Source organism: Eretmochelys imbricata, chromosome 11 (assembly GCF_965152235.1).
Source record: "Eretmochelys imbricata isolate rEreImb1 chromosome 11, rEreImb1.hap1, whole genome shotgun sequence".
Taxonomy (NCBI): domain Eukaryota; kingdom Metazoa; phylum Chordata; order Testudines; family Cheloniidae; genus Eretmochelys; species Eretmochelys imbricata.
Window position 1 is genome coordinate 39,907,993 of NC_135582.1, and position 20,236 is coordinate 39,928,228.

Consider the following 20,236-nt stretch of genomic DNA (forward strand, 5'->3'; position numbering starts at 1 on the left):
GCGGGCGCGCTGCTCGGTGACAAGACTGTCCGGCGACGGCCACCATAGGACGTCCTGGTGGGACGAGGGTGGTGAGGCTCCGGCTGTCCCACAAACCACCGCGCAGCCCGTCCCCACTCCAGCCTTGGCGCCCGCCAGCCCCAGCAGGTGGCGCTGTCCCGAGAGCGGATGGCTGGTGCCTGTGACTCCCAGCATCCCCCGCTCCTCCGCCTCCCCGGCAGGGGCGGGGCTGAGGGAGAGAGTGCCACGTCCCTAGTGCGGCGCTTTGTGAGGGGAGCAGCGCCGCCTCCTCCGCCGGCCCGAGCCATGGGTGCCTCGCAGAGCGTGGAGATCCCCGGCGGAGGCACCGAGGGCTACCACGTCCTGCGGGTAGGCGCGGGGCCGGGGGCAGCCCGCGGGGCCGGGCCTGCCTCCCCACGGGGCCTAACGGCAGCCGCGCCGCTCGGGCCGGCGGGCTCCGGGCAGGGCGCGCGGGCGGGTGTCACGGGTGGGCCTGGCTTCGCTGGCCCCGTGAGCAGGGGTCCGGAGGAGGGGGCCCCTCTGTCCCCGGTTCTCTCGGGCGGCCCCGGCGCCGGGCCTGGCTCAGTGACTTGCTGCCTCGGGTCTCCCCCGCCCGCCTCCGGGCCCAGGTGTGTGGAGCCGCTGGGACTGGCCAGTTTCCAGGGTCGGGTAGAGAGAAAGTTGCAGCGCGGTCACTACAAGAGTGACCTGCTTCCCAGACCTGCGCTGGGGTCTCCTGATGTCCGAGCCGCAGGTTGAGTTTAAAGCCCTGCCTGTGACTGCGAGGGCGATTCCGCTAAACCTGCTTCGTGTTTGTTTAAAAGTAGAGGTAACTCTGCGCCTCAGCTCAGGGTTTGTTATGGTTTGTCCGTGTCCAACTTCAGCAATATTAAGTGCATCTACCTTTTTTGATGTTATAAAAGCCATGTGCGGTGACACTCAACACCCAAAAAGAAAGGGAGGACTTGTGGCACCTTAGAGACTAACAAATTTATTTGAGCATAAGCTTTCGTGAGCTATAGCTCACTCCATCAGATGCATTCAGTGGAAAATACAGTGGGGAGATTTATATACATAGAGAACATGAAACAATGGGTTTTACCGTACACACTGTAACGAGAGTGATCACTTAAGGTGAGCTATTACCAGCGGGGGGGGAAGGGGGGAAGCCTTTTGTAGTGATAATCAAGGTGGGCCATTTCCAGCAGTTGACAAGAATGTCTGAGGAAGGGGGGGGGGAATAAACATGGGGAAATAGTTTTACTTTGTGTAATGACCCATCCACTCCCAGTTTCTATTCAAGCCTAAGTTAATTGTATCCAGTTTGCAAATTAATTCCAATTCAGCAGTCTCTCGTTGGAGTCTGTTTTTGAAGTTTTTTTGTTGAAGAATTGCAACTTTTAGGTCTGTAATCGAGTGACCAGAGAGATTGAAGTGTTCTCCGACTGGTTTTTGAATGTTATAATTCTTGACATCTGATTCGTGTCCATTTATTCTTTTACATAGAGACTGTCCAGTTTGACCAATGTACATGGCAGAGGGGCATTGCTGGCACATGATAGCATATATCATATTGGTAGATGTGCAGGTGAACGAGCCTCTGATAGTGTGGCTGATGTGATTAGGCCCTATGATGGTGTCCCCTGAATAGATATGTGGGCACAGTTGGCAACGGGCTTTGTTGCAAGGATAGGTTCCTGGGTTAGTGGTTCTGTTGTGTGGTGTGTGGTTGCTGGTGAGTATTTGCTTCAGGTTGGGGGGCTGTCTGTAAGCATGGACTGGCCTGTCTCCCAAGATCTGTGAGAGCGATGGGTCGTCCTTCAGGATAGATTGTAGATCCTTGATGATGCGTTGGAGAGGTTTTAGTTGGGGCCTGAAGGTGATGGCTAGTGGCGTTCTGTTATTTTCTTTGTTAGGCCTGTCCTGTAGTAAGTGACTTCTGGGTACTCTTCTGGTTCTCTCAATCTGTTTCTTCACTTCAGCAGGTGGGTATTGTAGTTGTAAGAATGCTTAATAGAGATCTTGTAGGTATTTGTCTCTGTCTGAGGGGTTGGAGCAAATGTGGTTGTATCGTAGAGCTTGGCTGTAGACAATGAATGGATCATGTGGTGTGGTCAGGGTGAAAGCTGGAGGCATGTAGGTAGGAATAGCGGTCAGTAGGTTTCTGGTATAGGGTGGTGATTATGTGACCATCGCTTATTAGCACCATAGTGTCCAGGAAGTGGATCTCTTATGTGGACTGGTCCAGGCTGAGGTTGATGGTGGGATGGAAAATGTTGAAATCATGGTGGAATTCCTCAAGGGCTTCTTTTCCACGGGTCCAGATGATGAAGATGTCATCAATGTAGCGCAAATAGAGTAGGGACGTTAGGGGACGAGAGCTGAGGAAGCGTTGTTCTAAGTCAGCCATAAAAATGTTGGCATACTGTGGGGCTATGCGGGTACCCATAGCAGTGCCGCCACCCCCAGTTTTTCATGCTTTGAGTCTGACTCCAGGAATGCTCAGTGTCCTTTCTATTACTGCAACAAAAATGGAAGAATAAAACGGTAGTTGTACAAGAAAACGATGTAACTTCATAAATTCTGGTGTCTTGATACTGTATCTACGTTACTTCTGTAGAAGCTATTGGCAGGATAACTAACCACTTACCCCTTGTTTGTACTTCATTGTGTAAGCAATGTATGTTGTTATGCTCCCTTTGGGGTTGTGTTCAGAGACATAGACTATGTCTACAACAGGAAAAAAGATGTTTTTACTGTGTTAAAATCTTCATTTTAATGCTGAAGGTTAATGTGTCCTCCTAACACATTAGCTGGTCGCAGTGAACCCTAGGTTCCCCCAGGCTTTAATTCAACTAGTTAAACTTTACTTTAGAACAGGCTAATTTGTCTTGACTAGAGTTTTAGAATGTGTTCATTAGATCAAGATTGCTGTCTAACATCTTGCCTCTAAGACCTATTTGCATTAGGGAACCTTTCTAAATATTTTTTACTATTGATAATCCTTAGTGTGGATGTGCTACTGGCATTTTTAATGCTGTCACAAATCCCTATTCAGGCCAGGTCTAATGAACGCAATGTTTAAACACCAGCAGGTTGACTGTCCAAGTGCTCCCAATGTTGTAAACACCAGTGGAGCTGAAGCAGAATTAGCAATGGTGGAAAACTTTTTCTAAAAGGCCCTGTTTTCATAAGGGAAGAAAACTGTCTATTTTAAACACTCACCCCCAGAACATTGTATCATTTTTCATCAAGTTCTGTATTTTAGTCATCACATTTTAGTCCACAGAGGCATATTCTGATATTTATGCGGCTTGGAATCTTGGGTTATTACTAATTGTTGTTCCTTCAATTCTAGCCTTTTTATAATGTTCTTTTCTTCACAATTTAAGGCTATTCCTTTCCTTAAGAGAGAACAACAGTCTTTATTTTCTCTGTAAAGTAATAAGTAAACTAAACAGACAACATGAGGACATATTATAGTTTGGACAACACACAGTAATTAGGTGCCAGATTTACATAGCAAAAATAAGAGAAGAGGGGAGTGCAAAGAAACATGATCCACTTATGTATGCCTTCAAGGTACCACTGTAAATTGAGGACAGGAATTAATCTCAGAAGATGGGAGGACAAAGAGAGAACGTTTATAACATAATGCACAACTGCCTGGTCCAAAACATGCCAAATATTAAAACAGAATGTTTCCACTTTGCCTGTTCCCTTTTAGGCTAGCTTTATGCTCCAGTGGGGTTCGTTAGTTGCTGTGACATCAACAACATATTGCATGCTGAATTGTCAAGTAGAGAAGTGCAAACTAGTCATGACAAGGCTGGATATGGTATGACCACAGGAGGGTCAGGGGGTCGGGAGGCTGAATATGCTTATTTCTTCTCATAGCCTGGTTCGCATGGGGACAGATGTTCAGTACTTATCCTTAAAGTTGATATTTTCATTAGGTCTATTTCTAGACGCTTGTAAGGATGGTAATGTTAAAAAGCTTAAGGAGGATGGGTGGCCTTACTTTGACTTCACTTGTCCTTTCTTGCCATAGTATTGTGCTTGTCTTAATGCTCAAATAATTACCCAGAGTTCTAAAGATGAATACACTGTGCTTCTGATAAAGAAGCAAATCTATGACTTTATTCCATAATTCAGATCACTCTGTTTTGATGAGCTGTTGTGGTTTAGATTATGCTTGTATGAGTTTATCCAATACTTAATTGGAAATTGACTATATGATTTTTAAAATGTAATTGATTTGCTAGTAATATGTTTTATATGGGCTCTGGCAGGTTAAGGAAAGTGCTGAGAGGAAAGTGGTAAGAAAGCAGTACAGGAGTTACAGATTGTATAACAAAGTAACTTCCAGGCAGGGAGAGAAACTCTTGATAACTACAGCTACAGTTGCAGGTTCTTAGTATCCCTTCATATTTCTCTCCTCTCTTTTTCCAAAAACCTTTGTTGCATATATTCATCACTGTGGTCAAATACAGTCTTCCACTGGACCATTGACACTATAGAGGGTTTACCAGAAACATGGGGCAGTTCTGAAGATGCCTTTTGAATCATGTACCTGGTACATTGGGCAGCACTGTAGCTTTTTGCTGGAGGATTTGTGCTATGAACGTTGATACAATAAGTAGCTACTATGCACAGGGTGTGAAAAGTTTATCAGGCAAAGGCTAGCCAGTGATAGATAAGAAAGAAAACTTGGCCTTTCAATACTAGATTTTTGGGAAAACTCACTTTAGAACCCTACCATTGGCGGTAGCAACAGTGGCATCACTTCTGTACACGTGGTATGCTTGCTTTTGGTACCATGTCTTATTAGAATTCCACTCTCTCCATATATGGGAAAAATTCAGAGATGCTGAAGGTTAATTACTCTATGAGAGACTCATAGAATTCCTGACTGATATAAAAGGGACTTCCTTGTTGTCATAAATATAAAGGGAAGGGGTAAACACCTTTAAATCCCTCCTGGCCAGAGGAAAAACCCTTTCACCTGTAAAGGGTTAAGAAGCTAGGAAAACCTCGCTGGCACCTGATCAAAATGACCAATGGGGAGACAAGATACTTTCAAAGCTGGAGGAGGGGAGAAACAAAGGTTCTCTCTGTCTGTGTGTTGTTTTTGCCGGGACCAGAGCAGGAATGCAGGTCAGAACTCCTGTAAAGGGCTAATAAGCAATCTAGTGAGATATGCGTTAGATTCTGTTTTGTTTAAATGGCTGATAAAATAAATTGTGCTGAATGGAATATATATCCCTGTTTTTGTGTCTTAAGGTTTTGCCTAGAGGGATTCTCTATGTTTTGAATCTGATTACCCTGTAAGGTATTTACCATCCTGATTTTACAGAGGTGATTCTTTTACTTTTTCTTCAATTAAAATTCTTCTTCTTTTAAGAACCTGATTGCTTTTTTCATTGTTCTTAAGATCCAAGGGTTTGGGTCTGTGTTCACCCATGCAAATTGGTGAGAATTTTTATCAAGCCTTCCCCAGGAAAGGGGGTGTAGGTTTTGGGGGGAAAGACGTTTCCAAGCGGGCTCTTTCCCTATTATATATTTGTTAGATGCTTGGTGGTGGCAGCAATAAAGTCCAGGGGCAAAAGGTAAAATAGTTTGTACCTTGGGGAAGTTTTAACCTAAGCTGGTAAAAATAAGCTTAGGAGTTTTTTCATGCAGGTCCCCACATCTGTACCCTAGAGTTCAGAGTGGGGAAGGAACCTTGACACTTGTATTCTGTGTACTTGTGGAGTAAATACCCTTAAAGTAAATGAGAATGGATTGGAATATCATCCATTGATATCTTTCACTATATATATGGCCTGTAGCCATACCACATTTAGATATGATCTCATGTAACTTTCCCATATTGCTAACTGACTAGGTCTAACCCTGCTTAGCTTAGAAGCATCCAAGGTAAACTTGTCCTACAGGCTGGTGATTTTTGTACTGAGCCAGTGATCCAGTATGAAGGAGGTGTTCCTAGAAGTATATATTGAATACTGTGCTGAGCAAGGATCATCTTTCAGAAGAACTGTGAATCTCCTTTTCTCATGAAAATCCCATGGGAAAACCCTGGAGTACTGGCCAGATCTCAATATGGGTAATTGTGTTCTGTGTACCTACAATTTTCCATGCAGGGTTCAAATGGGCATGTGCTTCATTTCTCCTACTGAAACAATTTTGTATTTAAGTACAGAAAGGCTGCTGTGTTTCATGCCAGAGGTGGTTGGAATTTGAGAGGAGGAAACTGGTATGCTCAGTATGGAATAATTTAAAAAAAAAACAAACCCACGATTTAGGTACAGCCTAAGTGAAGGGCACAGTATAACTATTCGGCACAATTTACTATTGTACATCTCTAAAACGGCAAGATCAGAATTAGTTCATAGGTTAATTTGCCCTCTGATTAAAGAACACTAACAAATTGACTGTCTTCCATGTGGTATAATCCGCTTTGTTGTTGAAATTGCACTCTTGTTTAAGGTTTCAGAGTAGCAGTCGTGTTAGTCTGTATTCGCAAAAAGAAAAAGAGTACCTGTGGCACCTTAGAGATGCATCCGATGAAGTGAGCTATAGCTCACGAAAGCTTATGCTAAAATAAATTTGTTAGTCTCTAAGGTGCCACAGGTACTCCTTTTTCTTTTTACTCTTGTTTAAATGTGACATGTTTTGTTTCTAGTCAGGTAGACACCTTTTCATTTTAATTCAATTTTGGTATAGTATCTTCAGACAGCACAACTGAAATACATTGTGTTTATTAACATTTGTATGTAATGTGATCTGTAGAGGCATGTCAGAAATTCAGGATAATGAGGTTTTCATCACTGTAAATTCAGTTTATAGGCTCAGGTAGACATGATTTTTGTATTTCTCACTATTTTTGTTCTCTGTTGCTAACTTATTCTGAAAACACCATAATACACTTTCTTTGCTACTGTGGTCAAACTTGTATATTTAAAAAAAAATCTCTTTAAATAGCACATGACCTCACGATTGAATGACACCTATTTTTATGTAGTTGGGAGTTTGCGTTAATGCTGTGTAGGAAAAATCAAATGGAAGCTTTTCACAACAGTAAAGGAGTGCTTTAGTTACCCACGTATAATATACAGTGACAAGAAATATTGAAGAGCTTTTTTTGTTTAAAATATTTTCCCTAAAATGAATGTTTTAAGGCCCATATCCTGCAATGAGCTTTGTGCAGGCATAACCCTATTGACTTCATTGGATCTGTCTGCATGGATCAGCTTTCAGAGACCTAAAATGTTAAGTGTTTCTTGTTAACTTACACTGAAGCGTATCTTCCCTGAGCTTAATATTTTTTAATAAAAGTGTAGGGCAAAGTATGAAAAGCTGAACTGTAGGTGCCTTCTGTTATGGATTCAGTTCAGATAGGGCCATGGGGGGGGGGGAATACTGCCTCGTGAAACTATATCTGTTTGGCTACTGGACTATAGATTGCTTTGTCTCAATTAGATGTTGACAAATTGGAGCAAATTCAGAAAAGATAAACAAAAAACGATTGATAGTGTTGGTGAGAATGGATTTATGAAGGAGGTTCAAAAGAAAGTAAATGTAGTTTAGGTGAATAACTAAAGAGGAAGAAAAGTTAGAAGGATGTTTTAAAAAAAACAAATAAACCAATGGATTGTTTAGAATGGCCCTAAGGGTTGACTGGAAGTTATGGGAGGAAATTAAGCAAAGATAATATTAAGATTAGTATCTGGGAAAACGGCTTTGTGCTGAGACCTATAGACTATGAAATCTCCCAAGAAAACTGGTAGAAGCACCACTATTCAGGCCATTTCAGACTAGACTGGAAAAGTATTAGGAGTATGCATCCTTGGAAAAGGGATGGCTGGATGATCTAAAATGCCTTTCGCATTTCATTGTGGTGGTTCCTGTTGATTTTGCTATATTTAATGTAGTATTTTCATTATAAGCCTTATTATTTGTACACCTGGAAAAAGAAATATAGGCATTTGAATATATTGAATACTCAAGCACAAGGGTGGTGGAGGGAAATGATCTGTTTATATGCGTGCTAAGTGGGAAACTTTGCTGGGGGTTGTCTTTCTAGGGCTATCCAGGAATATAAATTGAAAACTAAAAATTATATTGTAACTTTTTTCTTTTTGTGGTGAGGAGGGGAGAATCCTCAAATACAATAAATTTGTGGTTATATAATTTAAAGTAGTTAACTTTGGGTTACATTTCCTTGTTACCATTAAACTAAGTAATCTTTTCCCAAGTATGCTTTATGAACCAAGCTTTTGTTGGAAAATTTCTCTTCTCTGGTATGCCCTCTAGGAATGGAAACTTCCTCACATTTGCCATTAGCTTTGTATTTGCTGATTGTATAACATGCCCTTAGATTTGTTAATTTATTAACCCCATTCAGGCTGACAACATTCAATCTTATTTACCTCTATAACCTCTCCCCAGTAACGTTTGTCTTGTTATTGGAATGCCTACTGTGTTTTTTCACTAGAAACAGTGTCAGGCTTCTTATTTCTTGTGTGCACTTAGCTAATTAAGGCAACAGTCTTTTCTGTTTTGACCAATTATGCATTCGTTTCTGCACTTTCAAGACGAAATGGAGAGTAAAAGTCTGAAAATAATATATTCTCTCCATTTTATTCCAGTTGCTCTGTATCCTTGCATGAGTAATCAATTTGGACATGCGGTTGTATTGATTCAGCCAATTTCTTTGTCGCAAATAAAGATATTTAAGTTGACCTCTCGTGATTTACAGGTTACTATATTAGAGTAATAAGAAAAGGAGTGTGGCTCCTTAGAGACTACTAACAAAAGGCTGTAGCTCACGAAAGCTTATGCTCAAATAAATTTTAGTCTCTAAGGTGCCACAAGTACTCCTTTTCTTTTTGCGAATACAGACTAACACGGCTGCTACTCTGAAACCTATATTAGAGTACTTTTTTCCCTGCTTTGGTGCAAAGGGAATCAGAGTATAAATACTCCCAAGGGTTTCTTTTTTTTTTTTACTTCAACACTTCTTAGTTATCTTATAGCAAGGCAGCAAATAGTTATTTTTTTAAAGGCCAGTCTATATGAACTGTACATTGAGTGAAATTCAGTGCTGAGTATGTGGATTTATTTTCTTAAAACCTCTAGATCAATTCACTTATGAAGCTTTTGCTCTTGAAAAGTAGGTGTTTCATAAAGGAATTCAATACAACTGTGTACCATGTAATGCAGTAAAAAAGCTGGCAGAGATAAAAATGACTCCATCAGCTCTGAAAACTTACTTTTAATTCAAGCAATTCATAATAGTTTTATTACAGCCTACATACCTACACAATTTTTTGCTTTACTTTCACTGTCTTGCAGGTGATAAACTGGATACTACTTTAGCAGTGTTTCCTGTAAAAGTCAATTCAAACTTTCTGCTGCTGAAAATGACTTACAATCCATGGATTTGGACTAAAATGTTCAAACTTAGGTACATGAAGTTAGGCTCCTAATCCAAAGTTAGGAACCTATATAAATTGCCTGACTTTCAAAGGTGCTGAGTGCCTACAGCATCCATTGATGTCAGTGATAGCTGTAGGGACTTAGCACCTTTGAAAATCAGACTATTTTAGGTGTAGCTATATGGATTTAGAAGCCTAACATTAAAAATCCAGAACTGAAAATCTTGACCATTCTGTCATACAATACCCTTATTATTCATCACCATCACAGAGAGGGTTTTGCGTAGTATGGAAAAATGAGCTCAGCAACTTGAGTAAACTTCTCTGAGGCCTTATCCTCACTGCTGAAAATAGGTGTGCTTTTTATGTTGGGGTAGCTAACATGTATGAGCTATCTCAAGGTAAAAACAAAATGAAAACAAAGCACTTTAGTTTTACCGTGAGGTCAATTTGGTGAATTTAACCCCAGATATGGGTATAATTCTGACTCCACTTAGTTTAATGTGTGGAAAAACTGAAGTTCCTTGGCTTCAGTATGGTTTTTACCTTGGGATAGCTCATGCATATTGGTTACCCCAAGGTAAAGAACACACATTTTCTAGCTAGGGAAGACAAGGCCTAAGCCTACAATGAAGTGAGTAGTGATGATTGTCTGGAGTGAGGAAGTGGCATTCTGAGGTGGGCATATTGGCATTCTGAGGTGGGCCTAGAGAACAATATGTTTAAGTGCAATTCTGCACAGGAGAGGTGGGGAAAGCAGAGGCAATCTGAGACCAGCCATAGACACAGAAATGCTTCCAGTGGTTCCCAAGTACGTATCTCTCTCAGACAGTTATTCAATGCCTCCTGACATGTTGGCTGTGTTTGTTTTTTGCCAACCGGCTGGCCTGTTTGCTTGTTTATTTCACTATTGAATCATGACTGACAAGGCTCCATGCTCAGCACTCTACTGGTTGGTTGAGTGGTTCCATCTCAACAACAAACCACATTTCTGTGGGCCTGAGGCAGCTGTTACTAAAGGAATAGACTGCCAGTTTCTTGTAGTGTGACAATGTTCCTAATGCACTTTAAAAAGGTAAAGTGTTTCTGATCCCTTATTAAATAAACCTGTTGGCCAAATAAGTATTTCTATTAATAATCTTTATAATAAACAAAATTCTCTCTCGCACTACACACATGAACACTATGTAGACCTATTAAATACATTATACAGGCATACTGTAAGTTCATAAGTTAAAATGTGTGCTTTAGACAAGCCACCAGCTACTAAATTGATATATTGTGCAATTCAAATAATAAATGGTGAAACTTGATTGCAACTGAAAACAAATTATTAGCTGGCTTTTGATTAAGCTTTTTGAGATGCTGCTTTGATGTTTAGTGATTTTTCTAGTCAAGGTAGTGTGAAGAATAACCACTTTTTGGCAGAGCGTTATGAGATCTAACACTCTACCCAATGGCATTTTGGTTTGTACACAAGAACTTTTGATGGTCACATCTGATCAATTCAAAAATTTAAGGGAGTGTTCTAGGGCTCAGTGGCCAGAACCCTAGCGATTTTGGTGGAAATCAGGAAAACTGAAAGGGGATGATAACACAGCCTCTGGCATCTGGTTAGTAATGGCAGCAGTACTGGCAAATACCTCTGTAATTGTCTGTAGATCAAAGAACTGGCCGCTGACAGCCATTACCACATTCCAGCATAATTACACCCACCACCATAACCCCCAGTAGCATCTCTGCTGATCCTCCCAATAGTTTTAAAAATGTTGACACCCTGAAAGAGAGGACAAAATATGAGACTGGAGGAAGTGGAGAATGGGATTGCATCCAAAGACCCTGGCATGTGGCGAGAATGGGGGACTTTGTGTCTGGGGGCACACACAGCCCTTGGCATGGGGGAGACCTGCGGGGGGGGGGCACTCAGAATCCCTGGTTGTTGGGAGAATGGGAGACAACCCTGGTGTGGAGGAGGCAGGAATGGTAGCCATGGGGGAATGAGGGGCTACACAACTCCTGGCGGGGAGATTGGGGTTCCCTGGTATGGAGGGCAGTGAAGGGTATGCAGAGCTGTTGGCATGGGGGAAGGAGAAATGGGAGAACCAGAACTACTGGTGGGGGTGGGGGGGGAGAATGGAAGACCCATCACCATGGTATGAGGAAACATGGAAATGGGGGTGCACACAGAACCCCTAACAAGGTAGGAGAATGGGAACCCTGGTATGTGGGGAATAGAAGGGTCATTGAGTCCCTGACATACTGTGGGGGTTGCGTGAGGGAGGCAGAGGAATTTTGCAGGGAGTCCCTGAATTAGAGGTTATATTATACACTATTAAAACTAGGGCTGTTGCGCGATTAAAACAATTAATTATGATCGTGTGATTAAACAAATTAATTGCAATTATGCGATTAAACAATAATAGAATAGCATTTATTTAAATATTTGTATGTTCTGTACATTTTCAAATGTATTTATTTCAATTAGAACACAGAATACAAAGTGCACAGTGCTCACTTTATATTTTTATTACAAATATTTGCACTGTAAAAAAGAAACAAAAGAAATAGTATTTTTCAATTCACCTAATATAAGTACTGTAGTGCAGTCTCTTTATCATGAAAATTGAATTTACAAATGTAGAGTTATATACAAAAAATAACTGCACTCAAAAATAAAACAGTGAGCCTACAAGTTCACTCAATCCTACTTCTTGTTCAGCCAATCAAGTTTTTTAACATTTGCAGGAGATAATGCTGCCCGCTTCTTGTTTACAATGTCACCTGAAAGTGAGAACAGACATTTGCAGCCAGTGTTGCAAGATATTTATGTGCCAGATGCGCTAAAGATTCATACGTCCCTTCATGCTTCGCCCACCATTCTAGAGGACATGCTTCCATGCTGATGACGGGTTCTGCTTGATAATGATCCAAGGCAGTGCAGACTGACCCATGTTCATTTTCATCATCTGAGTCAGATGCCACCAAGAAGGTTAATTTTCCTTTTGGGTGGTTCGGGTTCTGTAGTTTCCACATCAGACTGTTGCTCTTTTAAGATTTCTGAAAACATACTGTACATAGGGTGACCAGATGTCCCAATTTTATAGGGACAGTCCTGATATTTGGGGCTCTGTCTTATATAGGCTCCTATTACCTTCCACCCCCATCCTGATTTTTCACACGTGCTGTCTGGTCACCCTAGCTCTACACCTTGTCCCTCTCCGATTTTGGAAGGCACTTCAGATTCTTAAACCTTGGATTGAGTGCTGTAGCTACTTTTAGAAATCTCACATTGGTACCTTCTTTGCATTTTGTCAGATCTGCAGTGAAAGTGTTCTTAAAATGAACAACATGTGCTGGGTTGTCATCTGAGACTGCTGTAACATGAAATATATGGCAGAATGCAGGTAAAACAAAGCAGGAGACATACAATTACCACCCCCCCCCCCCCCAAGGAGTTAAGTCACAAATGTAATTAACGCATTATTTTTTTACCGAGCACCACCAACATGGGAAGCATGTCCTCTGGAATGGTGGCCAAAGCATGAAGGGGCATACGAATGTTTAGCATACCTGGCACGTGAATACCTAGCAATGTGGTGGTGCCATGCGAACACCTGTTCTCATTTGCAGGTGACATTGTAAATAAGAAGTGGGCAGCATTATCTCCTGTAAACGTAAAAAAACTTGTTTGTGTTACTGATTGGCTAAACAAGATGTAGAACTGAGTGGACTTGTAGTTTTACATTTTGTTTTTGAGTGCAGTAACAAAAAATCTACATTTGTAAGTTGCATATTCATGATAAAGAGATTGCACTACAGTACTTGTATGAGGTGAATTGAAAAACAAAGGAAATACCGTATATACTCGATCATAAGCGAGTTCATTTGTAAGCCGATCCCCCCAAGATAGATAAGTAAAAATGGAAAATTTTTATGATCCATTCATAAGCCGACCCTATAATTCAGGGGTCAGCAAACTTTGGCTCCCGGGCCATCAGGATAAGCTGCTGGCGGATCAAGATGGTTTGTTTACCTCGAGCATCTGCAGGCACAGAGGTGAACCTAAGTAAACAAAGTGTCCCGGCACACCAGCTGCTTACCCTGAGGGGCCGGGACAGGAAGTGGTGAGGAAATTTTGGGGAGGGGGGAGAAGCTGGGGGTCAGGGGTGTAACCCCTGTGACCACCTGCCACATGACCAGACCGGGCAGCGCGGCCGCGGCCTGCTCCGGCAGACCAGACCGGGCAGCGCGGCCGCGGCCTGCTCCGGCAGACCAGACCGGGCAGCGCGGCCGCGGCCTGCTCCGGCAGGCCAGACCGGGCAGCGCGGCCGCGGCCTGCTCCGGCAGGCCAGACCGGGCAGCGCGGCCGCGGCCTGCTCCGGCAGGCCAGACCGGGCAGCGCGGCCGCGGCCTGCTCCGGCAGGCCAGACCGGGCAGCGCGGCCGCGGCCTGCTCCGGCAGGCCAGACCGGGCAGCGCGGCCGCGGCCTGCTCCGGCAGGCCAGACCGGGCAGCGCGGCCGCGGCCTGCTCCGGCAGGCCAGACCGGGCAGCGCGGCCGCGGCCTGCTCCGGCAGGCCAGACCGGGCAGCGCGGCCGCGGCCTGCTCCGGCAGGCCAGACCGGGCAGCGCGGCCGCGGCCTGCTCCGGCAGGCCAGACCGGGCAGCGCGGCCGCGGCCTGCTCCGGCAGGCCAGACCGGGCAGCGCGGCCGCGGCCTGCTCCGGCAGGCCAGACCGGGCAGCGCGGCCGCGGCCTGCTCCGGCAGGCCAGACCGGGCAGCGCGGCCGCGGCCTGCTCCGGCAGGCCAGACCGGGCAGCGCGGCCGCGGCCTGCTCCGGCAGGCCAGACCGGGCAGCGCGGCCGCGGCCTGCTCCGGCAGGCCAGACCGGGCAGCGCGGCCGCGGCCTGCTCCTTGCCCCCTCTCTATACCTGTTCATAAGCCAACCCCCTTCTCTGGTGCATCCCTTTTTTTACTAAAAAAATTCGGCTTATGAATGAGTATATACAATAAGTATCTTTTACAGTGGAAATATTTATAATAAATATAAAGCGAACACTATACACTTTTGTATTCTGTGTTATAAATTGAAATAAAATATTTGAAAATGTAGAAAAACATCCAAAATATTTAATAATTTCAATTGGTATTCTGTTTAACAATGCGATTAACTGTGATTAATTTTTAAATCACGATTAATTTTTTTTGTTAATCATGTGAGTTAACTGCGATTAATTGACAGTCCTAATTAAAACATGTTTGTTTGCAACCAAATATAGCCTTATACTAAATTTGATGCTAATTTTTCTTAGCCAGGAGGATACACCTCTATTAAGTAATTATATAGGTTAGCATACATTTATTCAGAGTCTTAATTTTTAAATTGTATTATGTTAGGAAATGGTGAATGATGCATTTCTTATTTACTAGATGATTTTTTACTCAATTGTGTCAAGCTGCATTGGAGAGGAAATTGGATTTCAATTAAAAATATACAAAAATAGCTTTTAAAAATTTTATTAAATGAAACTACTGTAAATGTAATGGATACATGCGAAAAAAGTAAGCTTATCAAAACAATTTTTGCAGTTAAACTAAGGAAGTATTAAGTGTAGGTAGTGAATTGACAGATTTTCAAAGATTTAGGTAAGATGCAGATATGTGTCTAGTAGGATTTTCAAAAATGTCTCAGTTGAAAACACTTTGCATTAAGACATGGTTATAATAGTTAGTGACTCTGTGATAACCTCTGGGCACAATCTACTAAAGCCTAATCAACTGCCAAAGCTTGCCCCAGTGATTTCCATTTCGCCAATATCTGCTACATAGAGTTCTGTCTGTACTCTTAGGCCATAAAGAGCCCTGATTTTTTTTATCTTGATCCAGTGCTCAGGTTCCTAGTGTAGTGTTCATTTTTTATTTAGTTTGATGGTACTCAGACTCACCACCTTTGGGCCAATGCTATTCAATTGTCCAAGAGTTTGGATACTTGTAGGCAATATTTGGAGTCTATGTAACTGGACTTCAAGGTGGTTCAAGAAAGTGAGTAATGAATCAGGGCTGTGGGTCTATACAGCCCTGAATGTTTTGTATCCAAGGGAATGTGCGTGCAACCAGTCATCAAAGTTCTGTTGTATATGTTAGTGTGCAGGCATACTGAAAAGTAGGCAGTCTTCTCTGCTTAAGTTACAGGCAAGTAACTGGTCTAATAGTTTCATTTTGCCCCTTTGGTTCTAAATTGCTGCTGTGAAACTGACCAGAGACACATTAATTTCGTGCTGCTGCTGTTTGACAAAGCTATGTGGCACTCAAATTGCAGAATTTAAATTCTGAATGTTAACAGGTTCTTGATACACTATGTGTTTGTGTGTTTATTTGTTTAGTAAAAGCTTGAGTAAAGTAGAAATGTTTTAGGTTCACAACATTTCCCGTGGAAAGCTACTCACTCACCAATTACAAAAAGATGTTTCACGTTCTAGTTTTGTGTATGCATAATCTGTAAAAATGCATGAACACATTAGGGTAAAGTGACAGTAAGTGTCAGATTTTTCCATAGTAGAACATTTTACTCTAGGTAGCCCATATTAGGAAAACCAAATTCCTCTAGGCAAAGCAAATTTGCAATTATCAGACTGACATAGGACTAACCACCAGTATGGCACCAATTCTGTTAAGACTGCAGAAAATACACAGTAAGAAAACTCTCTTCTGTGAAAATGTTAAACTGTTTTAAACCTCTCAAAGATGAATGTAGAGTATAAACAATAAAGCCATTGGGTGAAATGAATCATGTTAGAAGGGAACAGTTGGAGGAATAATTTAGCATCTTCATTAAAGTTATTTGCAGTGGTGTTGTAGCCATGTTGGTCCTGGGATATGAGAGACAGAATAGGTGAGGTAATATCTTTTATTTGGCCAACATCTGTTGATGGAAGGTACAAGCTACACAGAGCTCTTCTTCAGGTCTGAAGTTATGGTAGTTTAGATTGGTACCGCATGAGTCCATGTAAATACAAAGATGCTTGTCACAGTTTCTGATTAAAGTTATTCTATTTTGTATTAGGAGCAGATTTCAAGCTCCTGGGTGCAGTCAGTAACAGTGGGTCTCAACCAGGGGTCGATGCCGCAAGCAGGTTTCAGGGAGGCCGCCAAGCAGGGCCAGTGTTAAACTCACTGGAGCCCAGGGTAAAAAGCCAAAGCCCCACTACCTGGGGCTGAAGCCTGAGCAATGTAGCTTTGCAGGGGCTCCAGGCAGTTGCCCTGCTTGCTACCCCCTAATTCAGAAAACCAGTTTTTGTGGCACAGTTGGGCTGTGGAGTTTTATAGCATGTTGCGGGGGATGTGGAAGGTGGCGCTCAGAAAGAAAAAGGTTGAGAGCCTAAGATATCTAGGCTCTCTTCTTATGATGATAGATTATCTGAGCTGATGTGGTTGTAAAAAGGCACTTTTTGTTGTTTTTATACGCCATATAACTAATTATAGTTGGCAGATGCCCAGTTTTTGTCCATAATATTGACGAGTGCAGCTTACTCATGGGATAGTGTGTATTCCAGTTGTGCGGCTATACCAAAAGGAGGACCGGAGACACTTGGTAGGGTTTTAATCAGGCCATAACTTTATTATTTTTAGATGTCTGGGACTACTCGGCAGGTAAAATTGTACAGTGCAGGTAACTCCATGTTCATTCAATATCTGCCCGGGGGCTTCCGCCAGTTTCCCTCTTTTTCCATCCAGGTCCCCCAGCCAACCCATTGCTGGGATCTTACCATTCCTCCTCCTCCTCCTCCTCCTCTTCTCCCCCGCCCCGGAACATGGGTTAAAATGGGCTGTAAGAAAGGGGGGGTTGGCTCCATGCTGTACCACTCATAGGGCCACAAATCTTCTTCCACCCCTTCCCTCCCCCCCTTTCTGCTCCTTTAAACCACATCTCCTTTTTAAGTCCTTTACCAAGCCATTTATTTGGTCACTGTATCCCTTCCCTATGGAGTACCTGCACTGGACATCTGCCGCACACTTACTTCATGAGTTGCATCATCCTAACCTAACTCCCTTCCCTACTCCCATAACAAAGCCCTCCCTAAACTGCTGTGGGGAAGGTGAAGTGCTCAACCCCCATTCCACCTAGGCCAGTCCCCTAGAAAGTTGCGGCTAGTGCAATGTCCACAACAGGTCCCAACCAAACTTGGTGTTTTGCCCCTCTGAGGGAGGAAGGGTGTGTGCTGCTCCACCTGGTCTGGAGGAAAGGGGCTTCTCCCACTGGGCTTGCCCTTTATCAACTCCGGTCCTTGGGGGATGAGTCAGCATCAGCATGCTGACCCCACTCCTCCTTTTGCAGCAGCTTCTGAGCCTCTCTCCCCACCCCTGCCCTGCCTGTAAAGCACTATTCCCTCTTCCCTGGCAAGCTGGATGTCACCCCTTCCCCCCCACTTAAAGGTGCACTGCAATCATTATAACACAGCAGTTCTCAAACTTCATTGCACCGTGACCCCCTTCTGACAACAAAAATTACTACACAACCCGGGGGGGGGGGGCAAAGCCTGAGCTCACCCAAGCCCTACCACACCAGGCAGGAGGGCCAAAGCCCAAGTCCCACTGCCCTGGGCAGGGGGGGAGCCAAAGCTGAAGTCCAAGGGCTTCAGTCCCGCATGTGGGGCCTATAACCTGAGCGCTTCAGCCCTGAGTGGCAGACTTTGGCTTCGACCTCAGCCCCGGATCCCAGCAAGTCTAAAGCCAGCCCTGGGAATCCTATTAAAACAGGATTGCAACCCACTTTGGAGTCCCGACCCACGGTTCTAACATTTCAGGATGTGGCGCTGACTGTCTCCTAATGATGCTAAAACAGAACAAGCTAAGAAGGATTTAACTTTTTTTTTTTTTTGTAAAAGGCAGGCTTGAATAAAGTTGGGCTTTGAATCATAATTTTACCAGTTATCTAGAGCTATTTACCTGCAGCAGAAGAATAAAATGTAAATGTTGGTGAGAAATAGTAGCTACCTTGTATAACTGATTTCCCAACAAATTAATGATGTATTTTGTTAAGACTGAATTTTTCCCAACAAGCTATTTCAAGGCAGTTCAAATTTTGAGACTCAACTACTGTACTTGGGTGTTGTGTGACTTCTAAAATTATACGGTTTGCAATAGTAGGAGTTAATGGTTGTAAAATACAAATTTTAATACCCATACAATTGTAATTTTTCCACTAAATCCCCCTCTATTATAACTTTTTTTTTGATAGGTACAAGAAAATTCACCAGGACATAGGGCTGGACTGGAGCCATTCTTTGATTTTATTGTTTCTATTAATGATTCAAGATTGGTAAGTTCATTGCGTATTGTAACAGTCTAGTTGCATGTAAGCCATAAGTTTTTGTGGTGAGAATCTGGTTTTGCTAAACTTTGAGTTCATATTTTACTTGAATTGTTTTATCTAAATTGGCAAATCTAAATACTTAAAAAGTTAGTCTTGAGTCACTTATCCAGCAGCTTGACTTTCAGCAAAACTTAAACTGGAGAACAGCATTTGTCTTGATCAAAACCAGGGTGGATTGATTTAAATTGCCAAGTAGAAAAGCTCCATCTAAATCATCTATTTAATCATCCATTTGTACTTCTTATTTTCTAAAGAAAGGTGCATTCTTGTTGATTGACATAACCGTTGAAACATTGTTCATTTACAGCTAAATAGAGCCTTTACACTAGATTTGGTACATCTTTATGATACCTAGGAGGGTACACAATAATGATATACATTTATTTCAGCAACTATATAACTTATTTTCACATTCCTATTAATTATACATTTTAGTATGTTAGATTTTTCCAATCACCATTTTATGATTTATATATTTTTTTAAATTATTTTTTGGAAAACATTGATTTTTATCCACCCTGATCAAAGCTTCTGGACTTTGGTATCTTGACATGCAAATATTATCGAACAGGAATGAAGGAGAATGCAGTGATCCAAGCTGTGTCTCTCCCCTCTGAGGGCAGGGTCCCTTCCCATTTGAATGGATCCTGAATCTTCTGTGGACAGGAGAGTAGGTGAAACATACATTAGAGTCCCTCTGGCACTGGATTTTGGCAGAGTGGAAGAGGAAGACCTGGTCACATCTCAGCGAGACTCCTCAAACTCTGCCAGAGCAGAGTTTAACTAGGAGGAAAATAGGAATACTTGGTGTACCTGAACTCACTTTTTCAGATCTATAATCTGATCATGGCACCTCCCATGTGGTACAGGCCACTTGCCAGAGAGGGTAACAGGTCCTGTGGGACACGCTGAGTAAACGAAAAAGATTTTGTGCATTCTGCAGTCACTGAAGTGAATCTTGTGCACTGTTTTGATGCTGCTGCCATAACTAAAGAAGAACTACACAGGTGCTCCTCTCTGACTTTAGATAGCAGGTGATTGAAGATCAGAACTTCTAAAAGGGAAGATAGGACAGCCTTAGTAGAGCCACATCTTCCAGTGTTTGTAATGCAGGATAACTGCATCTCCACAGGCTTTTCAGCGCAGAAGACTTCTAAGCCTACGGGGGAAATAACAAGGACCTTCTATGATCAAAGTGCAGTTCTGGTTGCATTCTACATAGGTCCAATGCAAGCAAAGAAAATAGGCACTTGAAGTCAAAGTAAACTGGAAATATCATTCTAAAAGTTTTCTGAACCACAAGGCTTGTTTTTACAAGTGGACATCTTATACTAACATTGTATTGTAAATGTAAACATTTTATAGCCTTGAACTAAATATGTCTGAAATAGTTACTTTGCATGTTTTGATTATTGTTTACATCTG

At 42.6% G+C, this 20,236-nt stretch overlaps 1 protein-coding gene across 1 annotated transcript in view; it reads left to right on the forward strand.

The window, feature by feature from the left end:
* The first annotated feature begins 207 nt into the window (after positions 1-207).
* GORASP2 (golgi reassembly stacking protein 2) overlaps positions 208-20,236 on the forward strand; it is a 36,296-nt gene continuing 16,267 nt past the window's right edge. The window contains exons 1-2 of the mRNA XM_077829494.1: positions 208-369; positions 18,677-18,757. Coding sequence (XP_077685620.1) covers positions 307-369; positions 18,677-18,757 — 144 coding nt within the window. The 5' untranslated portion in view covers positions 208-306. The remainder of the gene's footprint in view (positions 370-18,676; positions 18,758-20,236) is intronic.